Source organism: Cydia strobilella, chromosome 7 (genome assembly GCF_947568885.1).
Source record: "Cydia strobilella chromosome 7, ilCydStro3.1, whole genome shotgun sequence".
Taxonomy (NCBI): Eukaryota; Metazoa; Arthropoda; class Insecta; order Lepidoptera; family Tortricidae; genus Cydia; species Cydia strobilella.
Window position 1 is genome coordinate 17,424,199 of NC_086047.1, and position 17,826 is coordinate 17,442,024.

The 17,826-nt window shown below is 39.6% G+C and overlaps 2 protein-coding genes across 2 annotated transcripts; one reads left to right on the forward strand and one right to left on the reverse strand.

The window, feature by feature from the left end:
• The first annotated feature begins 283 nt into the window (after positions 1-283).
• Positions 284-1,513, forward strand: LOC134742747 (uncharacterized). The gene is made up of 2 exons (XM_063675933.1): positions 284-419; positions 705-1,513. The coding sequence occupies exons 1-2, from the start codon at positions 284-286 to the stop codon at positions 1,511-1,513; spliced, it is 945 nt and encodes a 314-aa protein (XP_063532003.1).
• Positions 1,514-9,158: 7,645 nt separating this feature from the next.
• On the reverse strand, positions 9,159-15,926 carry LOC134742748 (very long chain fatty acid elongase 7-like). Its single transcript, XM_063675934.1, has 4 exons — positions 15,728-15,926; positions 10,880-10,954; positions 10,201-10,500; positions 9,159-9,320 (listed from the first exon to the last, which is right to left on the reverse strand). Exons 1-4 carry the CDS (start codon positions 15,890-15,892, stop codon positions 9,159-9,161), a joined length of 702 nt encoding a protein of 233 aa, XP_063532004.1. The 5' UTR covers positions 15,893-15,926.
• Positions 15,927-17,826: the final 1,900 nt, after the last annotated feature.

Below are 17,826 nucleotides of genomic sequence, written 5' to 3' on the forward strand. Positions count from 1 at the left end.
CCGTAAATCTATAGTCCAAAAGCTCCCAACTATGGTACCACAAATTAACTCGAATAATATTATGTTCGTGTGACTATTATATTACGTCGCTTTATTCTTCAGATATAAACACAACATGTAGTACTTTTCAATGTACTGGCAACTTCGCACTTGTCAAATTTAGAAAAAAAAATTTTTTGATTTCCGTCTCCTGTCTGTGGGCACCCCACGCCGCCCAAGGGCGTGCCCTCATTCTTTTCTTGTGCGCGGCAACGACGCACGCTCCCTTTCAACAAGTTTCAACATGTGCTTCACCATGTCGAAAAGAAGTGCAGAAGAAAGAATTGATTATTACAATGCAAAAATCAGGAAAATACAACAACAACGTTTTCATCGTGTGATTGTGTATTCATCCTCGTCTGACTCCGAGGACAACTTAGGTAAGTCTACAAAACGTGTGAAATAAAAAGTGATGTGTTTGGTCTCCTATAATGTTCCTCTTATTCGATTCGATTGTAATCGAATCTTGCGGCATCTGTAAGCTTTCCGGGAGGTTAACTGCGGGTTATCACGATGGATAAGCATGATGCTATGAAAAATAACCTGGAGGCTCGACTGCGGGTCAGCACGAGGGTTTTAAACTTTTAACATAGGCCGGCTTTTGCCGTGACTATGAACAAAGTGTCTTAATTCTCTAGTTAACCTCGTTTATCGTTTGGTTTTAGAACAAAACGTGGAGGAACACAATGACGCACCCGCGTTAGGGGAGGCACCCGTCCCGTTCCCGGCTGAAGAAGCCGACGGCGACATAGGAAACGCTGTTGTGCCTGTACCTGAACTCGATCCAGAGCTGCTACAAGCCTTGGGTGACCCGTCAGATGACTCTCCTGTTTACGGCCCAGATATACACGAAAAACTCGCTCAACGATGGCTTCCTATTCTTAGAAAAGGCATGCCTAAAGAAGCAAAGGAGCAACTTTTAAAGGAATACACAGTCCCAGGTAACTGTAAGCTACTGAAAGCACCTACTTTGAATGCGGAAATTTCCGCCGCTATCGCTGAGACAGTAAGGTCTCGCGACAAGAAAATTCAAGTCAAACAAGATCAACTGGGCTTAGGAATTACTGCCATCAATCGAGCCATGGATGTTTTACTAACAAGTGAAGATAAAGTACAAACTATAAAAATATTATCTGATAGCTGCCGAATACTTACCGACCTACATTTTGTCGAAACGCAAGTGAGGTCAAAGCTTATTACTCCGGGACTGGACAAAGCGTTCCTCTCCGTCATACAAGACCAAGACCGAGACGAAACACTTTTTGGCATAAAAATATCAGAAAAAATCAAAGCAGCAAAGATTATTGAGAAACAGGGGCTACAAATTAAAAAGACTTTCGTCCCTAAGGTGCCCGCATCTAATGCATCATCTTCTACACCCCGGCCGCGTCAGCAGGGAAACTGGTCAGGCCCTCCTCGCTTCCCATCGTCGAGCAGGGGGGGGCACACCTGGAGCTACCGAGGGCCGACATAGTTAGAGATCTTAGATCCCGTTTTCTAAGGGGACCTTGCATTTTTGAGACAAAGCAAACCGCTTGGAACAGGTGTTCCTGGGGGTGATCTGAGCTGATTTAGCCCGGTTGCCACGAGGTTCCCCCCAGCAGGTGGGCAGGGGAGGGGGGGGAAAAGTGCCTCCGGCGCGCCCCACTCTTAAGCTTTATATCTGCATACATCTAGCAAATATATCAAGTTTGGTGTCTTTTTCGTATAATTCGAGGATGTAGAATTCATTTCTGTGACTTAATTTTCACTCACCCATACAAAAAATACGAGAAATTCAAAATTCAAAAATTTTCTTTACACTTTTTTTTTCGAAAATCCTCTACAATTTTAAAACTATGGCGATTTGTTCTAGAAAAAAAATACCTGTGAATAGCCCAGTTATCCTTCTATATAAAATAGTAAACTTGTCAAACATTTTTCTTTTATAACTCTGTTAAAAAAATGTTTTGTGTCGCGCGGCGTACCCGTGTTGTAAGAGCGGTATGCAGCTTTTAGGATTTTTAAGTATGTTTAGATGATTTCTGATAAGTTGTTATTCTTCTGGTTGTAGATTACATTAATAAATTACTTCTGGATGTGATATATAGTTGGTCAAGCAAATCATGTCAGCAGAAAAAGGCGCGAAATTCAAATTTTATATGGGACGATATCCCTTCGCGCCTACATTTTATAAATTTGCCAGTAGTTATTATAAATGTGATAAAATTAACATAGTTAGATGTTTGACAAAAATGCGGGTTAAAATTAGATATCTATTGTTCGCAATTGTCACTACATGCACATAGGTCCGTACATTTTAGTTTTTTTAACGCAGTTGCACCTCCTTGCTCATTTGTTTTGCAGCGGCAACGAATAATCTCCAAACAAGTAGCAGCCGCCGCAGGTCGGCTTGTCCATATGGGCTCCCATTAACCATTTTGTTTGGACCAGCCCCAGTCAGCAGGGCATGGTAGCTGTTGCTAAGAGGATATAATCTGTCCCCAAACCTCCTCCCCAAACTCCTCCTTGGTAAACTGCACGGAGAATATGTTTACGTAGGGCATCTTCTGTTTAAGGCAGATTCTCTAACTCACGGTTTCTTAAATTTTTTGCTGTCACGGACCATTTTCACAATTTAAACAATTCCACGGACCCCGGTTAAAATATATTTTAGAAAAATAATAAAAACCCTTATTTATATTTTAAAATTTACTTTTATTATAGGTTTCATTACACTTAGGTCTCGTCAAGTTTATTACAACATTTCCTAATAAGTATGTTTACAGTAGATATTTGACTTACTGCGGACCCCTGATAAACATGCTACGAACCCCTAAGGGGTCCGTGGACCCCACTTTAAGAAACCCTGCTCTAACTGGAGATTTCTTATTGTATAAAGTACTCTTTGGCACTCATTTACACTCGTACCTCGTACTTGTACTATACCTGATCTGAAATCAGTAACAAAATGCATAGTGTTAAAATACTGTCGAGGAATCAATTCATACCTCGTAATTCAAATCTGTCCAGACTTAAAAATGTAAGACTCTTACTTGTGATACAAGACCATAACAAATTTTTCCAATATTGGCAAATTTGGCAACGCCTGCTCAGTATTGCCTTGTTTGTCGTATTTAAATCCCTCTGTTACAGCAGGATATGCCCTCCAAGCTTGAAATACGCTTTTTTTCACCTTTCCACACAAAAAAGAAATAGTGTCGCAACCTGAAAAGGCGTGGAAGAATGCCAAGACTACTGTATTTTCTGGTCCTGTGAAATAAATTATATATCTATGCGTTACAAATAAAATCATATATTTAAAGAAAGTTTGCAGCACTTGACCAACTGCCCAGATGACCTGTCTCGTACTGCGGTGACATATTTATTTTATTTACAATTAATGGAGGAACTACAAAAGTTACCTAATGAAGATGCAATAGCATGGCACGAGAGGAACTGGTCATTCTTTCCTGTGCCAATATGTACCCATAACTCCTGGAGCTCCGGCAACTGCGAGAACAACAACATCAGTATCCACTGTGCGTAGCATAATTTTTGTGTGACCTGTGGCTACAGCATCAGCCACATAATGGACCATCATGCGCGTGTCTGCTTCCTGTACGAGGGCAACTGGTCACGTGCTGCAAACTTCCTTTAAATATATGATTTTATTTGTAACGCATAGATGTATAATTTATTTTACAGGACCAGAAAGGACAGAAGTCTTGCCATTCTTCCACGCCTTTTCAGGTTGCGACACTATTTCTTTTTTGTGTGGAAAGGGGACAAAAAGCGTATTTCAAGCTTGGAGCGCATATCCTGCTGTAACGAAGGGATTTAAATTTGGCAAACAAGGCAATATTGAGCAGGCGTTGCCAATATTGGAATAATTTGTTATTGTCTTATATGACAAGTAACTCAAGTAAGTCTTACAATATTAAGTCTGAACAAATTTGAATTACGCGAGGTGTCAACCCTAGACTTATTTTAACACTATGCATTTTGTTACTGATTTCAGATCAGGTACAAGTACGAGTGTAAATGAGTGCCGAAGAAATCTCCAGTTAGAGAATCTGCCTCCAACGGAAGATGCGCTAAGTAAACATTATTCTCCGTGCAGTATACCAAGGAGGCTATGTTTGGGGACATATTATAGCCCCTCAGCAACAGGTTATTGGGAGCCCATATGGACAAGCCTACCTGCGGCGGCTGTTGCTTGTTTAGAGCTTATTCGATGCCGCTGCAAAACAAAATGCACAGGGAGGTGCAACTGCGTTAAAAAAAACTAAAATGCACTGACATATTTATGTGCATGTAGTGGCAATTGCGAACAATATATATCTTATTTCAACCCACATTTTTTGTCAAACATCTAACTATGTTCATTTTATCACATCCATACTAATATTTTAAATGCGAAGGTGTGTCTTTCTGTCTGTCTGTTACCTCTTCACGCTTTAACCGCTGAACCGATTTACTTGAAATTGGGTGTAGAGATAGTTTGAGTCTCGGGGAAGGACATAGGATAGTTTTTATCTCAGAACTCACCCCTTAAGGGGGTGAAAAGGGGGGTGGAAGTTTATATGGGGAATCAATAAAAAGGAGATTGGATAAAAGTCGCGGGCAAGAACTAGTATTATATATGCGAAAGTGTGTCTGTCTGTCTATCTGTCTATCTGTTACCTCTTCAGGCTTAAACCGCTGGACCGATTTAGTTGAAATTTGATATAGAGATAGTTTGAGTCCCGGGGTGGTTTTTATATCAGAAATTATCCTTTAAGAGGGTGAAAAGGGAGGTGGATGTTTGTATGGGAAATCGATAAAAAGCATATTGGATAAAAAATAAGCTACCCAAATTACTAACTCCACGCAGACGAAGTCGCGGGCAAAAGCTAGTTAATAGTAAAGTTTTCCCAGTCTTTATTTATATATTTGTATATATATCACGTCCAGAAGTAATTTATTAATGTAATCTACGAACAGAAGAATAACAACTCATCAGGAATCATCTAAACATACTTAAAAATCCTAAAAGCTGCATACCGCTCTTACAACGCGGGTACGCCGCGCGACACAAAATATTTTTTTAACAGAGTAATAAAAGAAAAATGTTTGACAAGTTTACTATTTTATATAGAAGGATAACTGGGCTATTCACATGTATTTTTTTTTCTAGAGCAAATCGCCATAGTTTTAATTTTGTAGAGGATTTTCGAAAAACAAAGTGTAAAGAAATTTTTTGAATTTTGAATTTCTCGTATTTTTTGTATGGGTGAGTGAAAATTTAGTCACAGAAATGAATTCTTCATCCTCGAATTATACGAAAAAGACACCAAACTTGATATATTTGCTAGATGTATGCAGATATAAAGCTTAGAGTGAGGCGCGCCGGAGCCACTTTTCCCCCCCCTCCCCTGCCCACCTGCTGGGGGGGACCTCGTGGCAACCGGGCTAAATCAGCTCAGATCACCCCCAGAAACAACTGTTCCAAACGGTTTGCTTTGTCTCAAAAATGCAAGGTGGTGGACCTAAGATCTGCCACTAACACCGCTTCCGCATTCGTATCGCCGGACGCCGCGAGCTGCTCAGCCGGCGACAAGGCGCTCTCTGACGCCGGCGACAAACAACAAACATGCAAAGACGCGGCAGTAACTCAGGTACATGCCGGCAGACTGCAACATTACTATAATTGCTGGTTAGACATTACTAGTAATCCCATAATATTAGATTGGATCCGTAATGGTTATCGAATATCTTTTGCTAGAAGAGTTGTCCAAACTAACCCTCCGCGCAACTGTTTCTCAGTTAAAGAACAACGGGATATGATGAAAGCTATTGATAACTTAATAGAATTAGGAGCCATTTCAAAATGCACTCCCCGACCTGATCAATTTATATCCAATATTTTTTTGACAGAAAAATCTAATGGTGGCCATAGATTTATACTTAATCTTAAACGACTAAATAAATTCGTCACAAATGATCATTTTAAAATGGAGGATTTTCGAACCGCATCAAAATTGATTCCCAATAATGGATATATGGCCACCATAGATTTGAAGGAGTCGTATTTGCATGTACCTGTAGCTAAATCTCATCGCAAGTATCTCAGATTTAATTTTGATAACACAACCTATGAGTTTACAGCAGTCCCTTATGGCTTGTCTTCGGCCCCTAGAACATTTACGAAAATTATGAAAGAAGTGGTAACTCATTTAAGAAGCTTGGGCCATACATCTGTTATATACTTAGATGATATATTATGTATTGGAGATACTTATGACGAATGTTTAGCCAACATTAACGCAACACTTAGCTTACTAGAATGTTTGGGTTTCGTAGTCAACTATGATAAGAGTTGCCTATTACCTGCGCAGAGCTGTAAATTTCTAGGCTTTATGTACAACTCAACTGATATGTCAATTTCTCTTCCCACAGACAAGCGTAACAATATTTTACAATTAGTTAAAAAGTTCTCTCATTTGCAATATTGTACTATAAGAGATTTGGCTCACTTAACAGGTATTCTTACGTCGGCCTGTCCAGCCGTTAGATACGGTTGGTTATACACCAAGGCCTTAGAACGAGAGAAATATATTGCTCTTGTGGAAAATAAAAAATATGACGCAAAAATAAAGTTGTCCACTGACATTCTACCTGACTTGCAATGGTGGGTTAATAACATTTCATCGACATTTAACCCTCTCACAATACCTAGATTCCACTTAGAAATTTTTACAGACGCGTCTCGAACTGGCTGGGGCGCTTACTGTAATAATATGCGTATAAACGGTGGATGGAAAGACAGCGAGCGTGGTTCCCATATAAATTATCTGGAACTACTTGCCGTCTTTCTCGGGCTTAAAAGTTTTGCGCGTGATAAACGGAATTGTAATATATTGTTACGAGTCGATAATACCACAGCAATAAGTTATGTGAATCGAATGGGCGGTATTCAGTTCCAACACTTGAATGACCTAACAAAAAACATTTGGCAATGGTGCGAGGAGCGAGGTATATGGCTTTTTGCTTCGTATATTAATACAAAGGATAACGTAGAAGCTGATCAGGAATCTCGAAGAAAGAATCCTAATATAGAATGGCAATTAAGTAACACAGAATATCACAAGATAGTAGAGACTCTTGGTGAACCGACAATAGACCTCTTCGCTTCTCGCACTAATGCAAAGTGTAAAACTTATGTCTCCTGGAAACCGGATCCTGACGCTTATACAGTTGACGCTTTCACATTGGACTGGAAAGACTTAGATTTTTATGCATTTCCACCATGTTCACTCATATTGAAATGTGTTCAAAAAATTATAAGTGATAAGGCAGAGGGCATCTTAGTTTTCCCAATTTGGCCTTCCCAGCCGTGGTTTCCCCTACTCAAAAGCATACTGCGGTCGACTATTATATATTTTATTCCAATCTTCCATTCGTCCTCTTCCAGGACTCCACGCCGCTCGCGAACGCAGTTTACCCTGGGTGCCGCGAGGCTCTCGGGAAGGCGTTCACATCAAGAGGAACTCCAAATGCGGCGCTAGAGCTAATGATTAGTTCACTTTCCAATAATACTCTACTGCAGTATGGCACTACCTACAAATCATGGTGGCAGTTCTGTCAGGGTCATTGTTTGGATCCTTTTAAAGGTACATCTTCAGATGTAATGCTTTTTCTAACAGAGCGGTTTAATAATGGAGATGCCTACGGTTCTTTAAATAGTCACCGCTCAGCTCTGTCACTATTATTAGGTAGCGATCTAGGTTCGGATATTCAAATTAAGCGACTACTTAAGGGTGTAAGTTGAGACCAGCTCTCCCAAAATATTCGAATACATGGGATCCACAAATAGTTCTTGATTTTATCGGAAAGTGGATACCAAATAGAACTCTATCTATTGAACAAATTACTAAAAAGTTGGTCGTCCTTCTAGCTTTATGTACTGCACATCGAGTACAAACACTTTCACTCATCAAGTTAAAAAATATCGTGTTACGTCCTTCCGGAATCGAAATTGGTATTACAGATGTAATAAAAACATCTGCGGCCGGACGGGAACAACCAGTGCTCTTTTTACCCTATTTTAAAGAAAATAGTGCTATCTGTCCGGCTACAATTGTACAAGACTATATATTCGTAACAAATAATATAAGATCCCAATCAGTTGATAACAGATTAATATTAACATATCAGAGACCACACAAACCAGCCTCTGCTCAATCCATAAGCAGATGGATTAAACAAGTCCTAGGCGAAAGTGGTGTGGACGTGGCAACATTCAGCGCGCATAGCACGCGGCATGCTGCCACGTCTGCGGCGCGTGCCTCTGGTATTTCTCTAGATACCATCAGGAAAGCTGCTGGTTGGTCTAGTTCGTCTGAAACTTTTGCAAAGTTTTATAATAGGCCGATCAAGCAAGCCGAGGGCAATTTTGCTAGATCCATATTAATGCCCAGACTTTCGCAGGATAATTTAAGTTAGCTGCAAAGTATAATTAGGTATATTATATTGTAACGACTGAACACAGGCTGTGTATCTAATAATAAGTTGATTAATAATTAAAATAAGACTGAATACTAATAAGATGATTGTGATAATAAGGTGGTAATAAAACCCCACTACTGTTAAACATTCTTTCTGTATTTTAATTTATTTACCTACAAAATTTTCATCTCTAAACATCTACATGTTGTGTTTATATCTGAAGAATAAAGCGACGTAATATAATATATGATCAAACGAACTTAACAAGTGAAGTTCGATCGATATTATATAAGTACGCTTTATTCGAAGATATAAGGTCCCACCCACCCTGATCTCAACCCGTTAAGAAAATTTTGTACTGTGGGCACTTTCTCTCTGAAATAATGAGGGCACGCCCTTGGGCGGCGTGGGGTGCCCACAGACAGGAGACGGAAATCAAAAAATTTTTTTTTCTAAATTTGACAAGTGCGAAGTTGCCAGTACATTGAAAAGTACTACATGTTGTGTTTATATCTTCGAATAAAGCGTACTTATATAATATCGATCGAACTTCACTTGTTAAGTTCGTTTGATCATATATTATTTGAATGTAGTTGATATGGCAAAGTCCATACTAATATTATATAAAATATAGTTTATTCACAACAAAGTTATTCCTTCTTTTTTGAATATGTTTTCATGTAGAAATGACAGAAAAGCAGCAAGAAGAACACTGCATTGCAGACTATGAAGATATTGAAAGACTTCTGCGGGGGACAGTCGGAAACGAATACAGCCGTACTGTACTGGATTATTACTGACACGAACTGTACCTGAAAAAATAAATAAACATTTAATTAAGGAAATGTATTCCATACCTACTTAATATTCTGGCTTGCGGGTTGCTACACCGAGTAAGGCGCTGTGTGTGTCGCGCCTCCATTACACCGCCACGGCTGCTGAAGTGGTGGTAGAGTATGTACACTAGAAGACCGGTTACACGCTGAGGGTGTTCCAGCTTCGGTCGCGCCACTTCATTGCCTTGCATTGTGTCGCGCCTCCATTACACCGCCACGGCTGCTGAAGTGGTAGAGTATGTACACTAGAAGACCGGTTACACGCTGAGGGTGTTCCAGCTTCGGTCGCGCCACTTCATTGCCTTGCATTGTGTCGCGCCTCCATTACACCGCCACGGCTGCTGAAGTGGTAGAGTATGTACACTAGAAGACCGGTTACACGCTGAGGGTGTTCCAGCTTCGGTCGCGCCACTTCAATGCATTCAACTCTGTTGTGGTGCGCGTGCCGCGACCGCTGCAGGGGACCATCGAGTGCGCCGACTTCTGGTCGAAAAGTGTCAGATATCTAATTTTTTTATTTTTTTTTATTTAGGCAACAAACAGTCATATACAAAAATGATGTAATAATAAGCAATGTGTTAATAGACCGTGAGTGCCCTACCTTAATTAAATAATTTCTAATCTAAAGTAGCTAGTGTAGGAGCAGTAAGCGGAAAACAAAGTTATCATTAATTAACAAACTTATCAGTAACTTGAAGTGTATCTATATTCATTCATCCATGTATATGTATGCACGGGCAGGTTGCTTACTCGTCCACACGGGGTACACAAAGAAATATCTAATTGGTAGCTAATCAGATTTAAGTGTGCAATAAAACTTAAATAGAATAAAACAAGTTTCCGTGCATATACATACCAACTGGAACGTAGTCAAATACTTCTTCCACGTCAAATACTTCGTCACATTCGGCCCAAGACCCGCCAGCCCATAATACGTGTACATGACCACATGCACCAAAGAATTGACAAAACCGGCGAAGGTCAAAGCGTAAGTCGGCCAGTATTTGATAATCCCCCAGGTGGCTATCACCATTATCGTATGGTGGTACATGTGGAGAAACGTCACTTGGCGATCTTTTTTACGGAGTATGATGAATACTGTGTCCGCTAGTTCAGTTATTTTGGCGATAAAGTACATCCAAAGGCTGGTGATTACCTGGAAGAAAGAAAGAACAAAATTATTCAATGTTACAATCTGTACAAGTTAATTTGTGTATCAGCAGATGTCATCTTATATAATATTACAAGCATGAAAACGCGAATCCGAAATTTCGCTATGTCTTTATCGCTCGAATATGCAAGTGACAGAGAAGTTAGATAACGAAATTACGATTTTCTTGTTTCACGATAGACCCTCAGATTGTGTAAGTGGCGCCCCCTACGCAGAGTTTCGCGTAATAATCCCTATTCGTACCTTGTCAGTGACAATCAATATGAAAGTCTACTCCCACTGTGACAAAGTACGAAATGGTACTAAAATAAAATTCCTCGACCATACATTTATACAAATATACACTTATAAAGGTAATGCTTACCTCTTTACGAGAATAGTCGTTTGTCATGAGGCATTTCTTCGGAGTAACACCGTATTCATGGATATTCTTGAAAAACTAAAACAAATTTAGAATTTAATATCGAACAAATACGACTAGCAGGCCAATTCGAACAATAAGATACACGGTTGTCTGTGAATAAGATGGGGTCCCTTTGTTTGACATAATTATTGCAAGTCATAATGTAATGTAATGTAATGTAATGATCGCTTCGTCAAGTGGACACAAAAGCAAATCAGCAACAGGCTTCGTCATCGACTTACAAATGATGTAATCCGCAACAGGCTTTGTCTAGCTTAACCACTAAATTAAACTATTTAGGCTATGGTGCCACCCCGGACCGTAGCCGGCCCAAACGTCCCCATGACACTGGCAGCGTTGCCCCGTTGAAATCTAAATCTAAATCTAGGCAACTTGGACGAAAGTAAGACGTTAGGGCTAGGTTGGAAAAGTGGAGCCGATGTCTTGTATTTTACTATCGACTTAGGAAAACACCCTGAAAAAATAACCAAGCGGTTTATCCTCTCCACAATAGCAAAAATATTTGACCCTCTAGGTCTTTTATCGCCGGTTGTCATTCAGGGTATGTAATGATTGACATAATATATCATCATTATTCGAAATTCTGAAAACGTTAACTTTTCAGGATTTTCCTCGGTTTATCCTATATATATGTTAGGTTAGGTTAGGTTTGTTTTATGGCAATCCTAAAAAGTTACGCGTTTCTGAGAAAAACCAAATTATGACAATCATTACATTATGACTCAATAATTAGACTCATGCATGAAGTTTATATTTGAACGAAATGTTTTATTCGGATGTTTGTTACCGTTATATTATGTTACAAATGCATTTCCGTTTTCAAATTACCATTTAATTACTTAAAATTATAAATAAAAAGTACAAAAATTTGCCCGCGAAAAGCTAGTGAGCGAAACGCTCGAAACGCCACGTGACGTCACGCGTTCGACAGATTAGTGTCATTAGTAGCAAACGTCAGTTGGGCCGCCCAACGTGTGACGTCATCACGCTCTGTCGAATTCGCGCCAAAAATTATGAGCGTTTCAACCGCTCAAAAAATTTCAACATTTTAATTATTTTTTAATAAAATAATGTTAAGGTTTACAAAAGTATTTTTATCATTTCCGGTGTTCCAAAGATATAAATTATGAATCCAAAAATAAAAATAAATTCATGCATGGAGCTAATTATGTCAACCAATAGAGACCCGAATAAGATACGTCATTTACTAGTTCTGGAAACGATAATAAATATATGGATTAGATATCTCAGTGTCAAAAATGACGTTTTTGTTTGAAGAAACGTCATTTTTGACACTGACATAATATCTAATCCATATCGTTTCTAGAAGTAAATGACGTATCTTATTGTTCGAATTGGCCTGTTAAGGGGCGGCATTAGAACTTTAATGTCAACTTAATTACAGTTTATAGTGTGATGCTAGCGCATTTCGCACGAATTCATTTATAGTTAGGTACGTATAATATACGTATACGTACCTACACGAAGGTAATTTATTCATACGAGTAAAATGCACTGTGCACATACCACAGAAAAGATATAAGTAGTAAATGTCATCTAAAAAAACCGGCTAAGTGCGAGTCTTCTAAATGAGCCAAATTTCAACTGTCTAGCTATCACGGTTCATGAGATACAGCCTGGTGACAGACAGACAGACGGACAGCGGAGTCTTAGTAATAGGGTCTCGTTTTTACCCTTTGGGTACGGAACCCTAAAAACTGTAATAGATGTCATATATTAAAGAAAAAAAAAACACAAATCAAAATATTTAATAAAATAATTTGATTTGTTCCCAAACTTGTTTACGGAACCCTAATTAAAAACAAGCCTTTTACAAAGTAGCCTACCTACTAAGAAATGACTTGAAGCTGAATTGATGGTCCTAGGTTCAAATTCCGGTAAAAGTATTTCTGTGTTTATCATGATTTGTGCCTGAGTTAATTTTGTATTACGCAGAAGCTTAAAGTAGATGTTGCTAGGCGTCTCCCTAAGGCGCATATATGTGACGTTTTCAACCAAAAGGTACCACATTGTCGCTTGTCGATAAGGTTGATTTTTAATTGAAGCTATATGGAAATAGCGCCTTACTGACAAGCGGCAATAAGTACCCTTTTGGTTGAAAATGGCACATATGAAGGATATGGTGGAAATATTCGCTATCATCGGATAAGTATCGGTAGCTCAGTTGGTAAAGCGATGGGCTAATGATCCAGAGTCGCGGAGTTTCGTCCGAGACTGAGTTTTTCCACTTTTCCTTTATTTCTAAGCATTTGTTGCTAAGTTATTGATGACCCGACACAAAAGCCTTATTGAGCTTACTGTGGGACTAGGTTGACTTGTGTAAGATTGTCCTATATTAAACTAGACCTTATCACGTTACAATAAAGATCAGAATTAGTCAGTTAATTCATATTGACAGTCAATTTATATCGTATAGGTAACAGTATTCAATTTTGCAATAATCAATCAATTACTAATGATTGAAAGTTGAACCAGTCGGACTCAATAAATTATGAGTAGCCAAATGCCAATTCTAGTGACGGAATAAACAGTCGCCATCAGATATATCAGAGTGGCCAAGGCGCTCACAAATATCTGAACACGACTCTATTGTCAAGGCGTTAGAGCGCGTGTGTAGATATTGTGAACACCTCCGCTCCGATATATCTGATGGCGACTATAAATACATAGAGAGCTGTACTGATGTACTGATGAAAACTGTACTGATGTCAGTACATTTTTGACTTCGGAAAACGGTCCATATGACTGTCACATATCACTCACAGTTGTTTATGCCTTCTCCATAAATATACCCCTACCACAGTTTTGAATAACCAATACACAAATTCTCACTAAGGCGGTTTTCACATTTGATAAGGATCCGCATGACGCTCCGGAGTGCGAGCAATAAGTGCGCTAATAAATAATTGTAACAGCGTATTCCTGATCATATTTAAAGACTAAAATGTCCTATAAACTTTTCTGTAATTCGCCTAGTTTCAGAGTTAAAACCAATGAAAAAATATAACAAGTTTTTATTGTTGCATAATACATTATTGATGGCGATGTTGCCACTATGGGACATAGTCTAAGTATTCTTATTGATGGATGTCAAAAAGTGACACGTAACACTTTGTAAAGACTAGGTTTTAAGAAAAAAAAAGTAAAAGTCCATTATAAGTTACAAGTTTACCAATAACATTTACTTTTTATGTACAAATAAATTTAAAAAAACCGGCCAAGTGCAGGTCGGACTCCCGCACCGAGGGTTCCGTACTTTTTAGTATTTGTTGTTATAGCGGCAACAGAAATACATCATCTGTGAAAATTTCAACTGCCTAGCTATCACGGTTCATGAGATACAGCCTGGTGACAGACAGACAGACAGACGGACAGATGGCCAGACAGACAGATGGACAGCGGAGTCTTAGTAATAGGGTCCGGTTTTTACCCTTTGGGTACGGAACCCTAAAACTCGAAAAAACAATCGTTTTTGACCTAAACTTATTACATTTTTTCCTTGTTTTGGCCTCAGAAATGCGTGGTTAAATTATTTCGGGTTCCTGGTGAACACCTTGTATACGTGCATGTCTCGCTCACACACCGTACGCGACCGTCAAGTCTCATTGTGGACGATCCACGGGTTAAAAATCAATGACTTCAACTTTTTACTCTTCATTAGACAATGGTTTCGATGACGTGTCGGTTTCTCATTGTTTGATTTTAAGGTTGAACAGTAACAAGTTTAATTTATGATAGTCATGATAGTGACCCTCCCACGGCCACAATAGATGGCACTGAGTACAGAATTCTCACTAACACGTTACTATTTGACAGTACAAAGTCATGTTGTTCCTCCCTAAGAGCGTTTTCACATTACCCCATCCGATATCCGAGGGTCACAAACAAGTGAAGTTTAAAAAAGTTTCATTTTTTCACTCGGGAGACGCTAGTGTGAAGAGCGACCCCAAAACTGTTAGCGGTCTCCCGAGCTGAGACACAGAATAAGTAATAGTATTATCATACAGAACGGCCACGCACCGCCCCGTCCCGACTCGAATTACCTCGCCCCGCGACAGAAATCTGGCGGACTTCTGGCGCACTACTATTTTTAAGCAACTTACTCACACAATGACGCATGACGCGTGTACGGACGTGCCGTTCACACAGAAACGTGAGTGATTTTTGATGTATGGCGTGTTCGCCCTGTGGATGAGAGCGTCGGCGTCTAGTCAAGTGTCAACTCTATCGCAGCGTTCTACATAGGCGAATAACACGCGAACGCGACGCGGCGCGAGGTGAATCAAATCCTTTGATACCTACAGAAGTGTCCTACGTGGGCGATCTCGTTGCGAACGCGAACGACGTGGGGCCGCCGCGCCGCGCCGCTAAGCTTCGCGTTCGCGAGTTGTTCGCTTACGTAAGCGTACGCTGCGTAAGGCTGCTGCTGGACGCAACGTTGGCGCAACTGCGCAGTGACACCATTTACCATAACGCTGACTAAATGCCGACGCTCAAAAGACGCTTGCCAAATTGCAGATGTTAATAATCTAACATTAGCTAGCCATACACGCACGGATTTGCCCGTCGGATCTGCCTGAAAGATGTGTCTAGCGGACACATCCGTCAATGTGTGGCGAGAAATAGACACAGATTTGTCCGCCGGGTGCCCGTCCGCTGCCCATCTGTGTCTATTTCTCGCCACACATTGACGGATGTGTCCGCCGGACACATCTTTCAGGCAGATCCGACGGGCAAATCCTTGCGTGTATGGCTAGCTATTCTTACCATATGTGCTAAATACGCGGATATCGCCACTTGGACCGCATTGTACACCAGCATAGTAGTAGTAAACTTATACGGTTGTCGCTTCCTCATAAAAGCGGGTCCGACTCGAAGAACAAACGCCAAATAAGCTGTCAATATGACCAGCATTGAGCCTGGACTTTCCATCAGGGGCAGCTGGTCAATTTCTGGGTCTGAAAATAAATACGAGTACAAGTAATTACACTGGAAATATTACTACTACTTGTACTTAAAGCTACCCATTTTTATTGGTGTGGAGTATATACAATGTACATTATAGGTGACAATATTAAATATTCCCATCACGCATAAAAAACCGGCCAAGTGCGAGTCGGACTCGCGCACGAAGGGTGCCGTGCCATTACAGAAAAAACGGTATAAAGATCACGTTTGTTGTATGGGAGATGGGAGCCCACTTAAATATTTATTTTATTCTGTGTTTAGTATTTGTTGTTGCGCTGGTGGCCTAGCGGTAAGACCATGCGACTTTCAATCCGGGGGTCGTGGGTTCAAACCCCGGCCCATGAGTTTTTATGAACTTATGTACGAAATTATCATGTGATATTTTTTTTGCGTTAACTTAGAAGTTTGATTTTTTTACTAAAGGGACTGTAGACCTTAGTAACTATATGGTTTTAATTTCAACTTCATCATCTTCATCACGCGTTAACGAGATAAAGGGTCTCAACAGATAGACGGACGGACGGATACCAAAGTGATCCTATAAGGGTTCCGTTTTTTCCTTTTGAGGTACGGAACCCTAAAAATACCGATGGGCCTTCTTTGGTAAAGGTATCTTAAAAATAGAAGTGTCACAGAAACTTACATGAACTTTTCCTTAAATCCCAATATAGGTTTCTATCAGTTGTTATATTCTCCATGTTGTTTGGTATTTCGTGGCCTGAAATAAAATAATCCCATTTTATATTTTTGCACAATTTTACTAGAGTTAGACCAAGAAAAGTCTGGAACGATTTTGATAGCACACTCAGTGAAAAAGTTTTTTCAAACTTCTATGAAATTATGACGTACAAATAACACTTGCACTGCGTACACTATCAAAATGTTGCAGACTTTTATTGGTCTATCTCTAGTTACACTTCATATACCTGTTTTTGAAATCTTGTAGCTTACTTATGTCAAAGAGAATTGAGTATATAGAGTCAAATGAAGAATTGAGTATATTGTCAAAGTAAATTTTGTAGTCAACTAAATTTACTGCCATCTTTCGACACAGGACTAAAAATCTTAGAATGACGTATGGCTACATGACCCATGTTCTTTCACTGATATGTGTTAATACCAAACAGTATCGCTATCTACTCGAGTATAGGCCAAAGATATATCGTCATCTCTCGAATTAGCATATATTTTTCTTGATTTTTCCACACTCCGCGCCCTTAGAGTTGGTCAAAGGCGCCTAGCCTTTCAAAGATGGCATACGGGTTCTTATAATTGGGTAGGTAAAGTTTTTTGAAGATAGACAAATTATATTTTTATCCGATAGTATTCGTCATAGCGATCACGGAAATGCAGCTCTTTTATTTTTATTTCGTATTATTTATTAAATATATATTTTTAAGTGACCGAGATGACGTTTGTGAAATTTAACAGCAGATCGCACTAATGCCTATGCACGTGATTTAATTGATGAGATAGAAAAAAAAACGATGACAAATGTCAGTGTCAGTGTCACTTAGCCTTAGCTGTCATTGCCGAAAAAATAAAAATAACGGCCCAACCTTTCTGTTACCTTGCGTTTTGCGATTTACTGTTATCATTGAGATTTTTGACGACCTCAGCACGACCCAAGGACTTCTGATTCACCACGACATCTGCGAGTATTTGGACAAAGATTGAATCTACTTTCGACAACTTGGCACTGCTTATTGGACAACGTTTTCTTCCTTACGACGACCCGACCCCTGCGCTGACGCTTGGACTGATAAATTAGTAAATTAAGATCACAGACACCATGGAACCAGAATCTGAAAACGCACGAATGGATCTACAATAATATTACAGGGATGAACTTCAGTGTTTTGTGCCGTCGTGTAAGAAGCGCAGACGAGACTTTACCA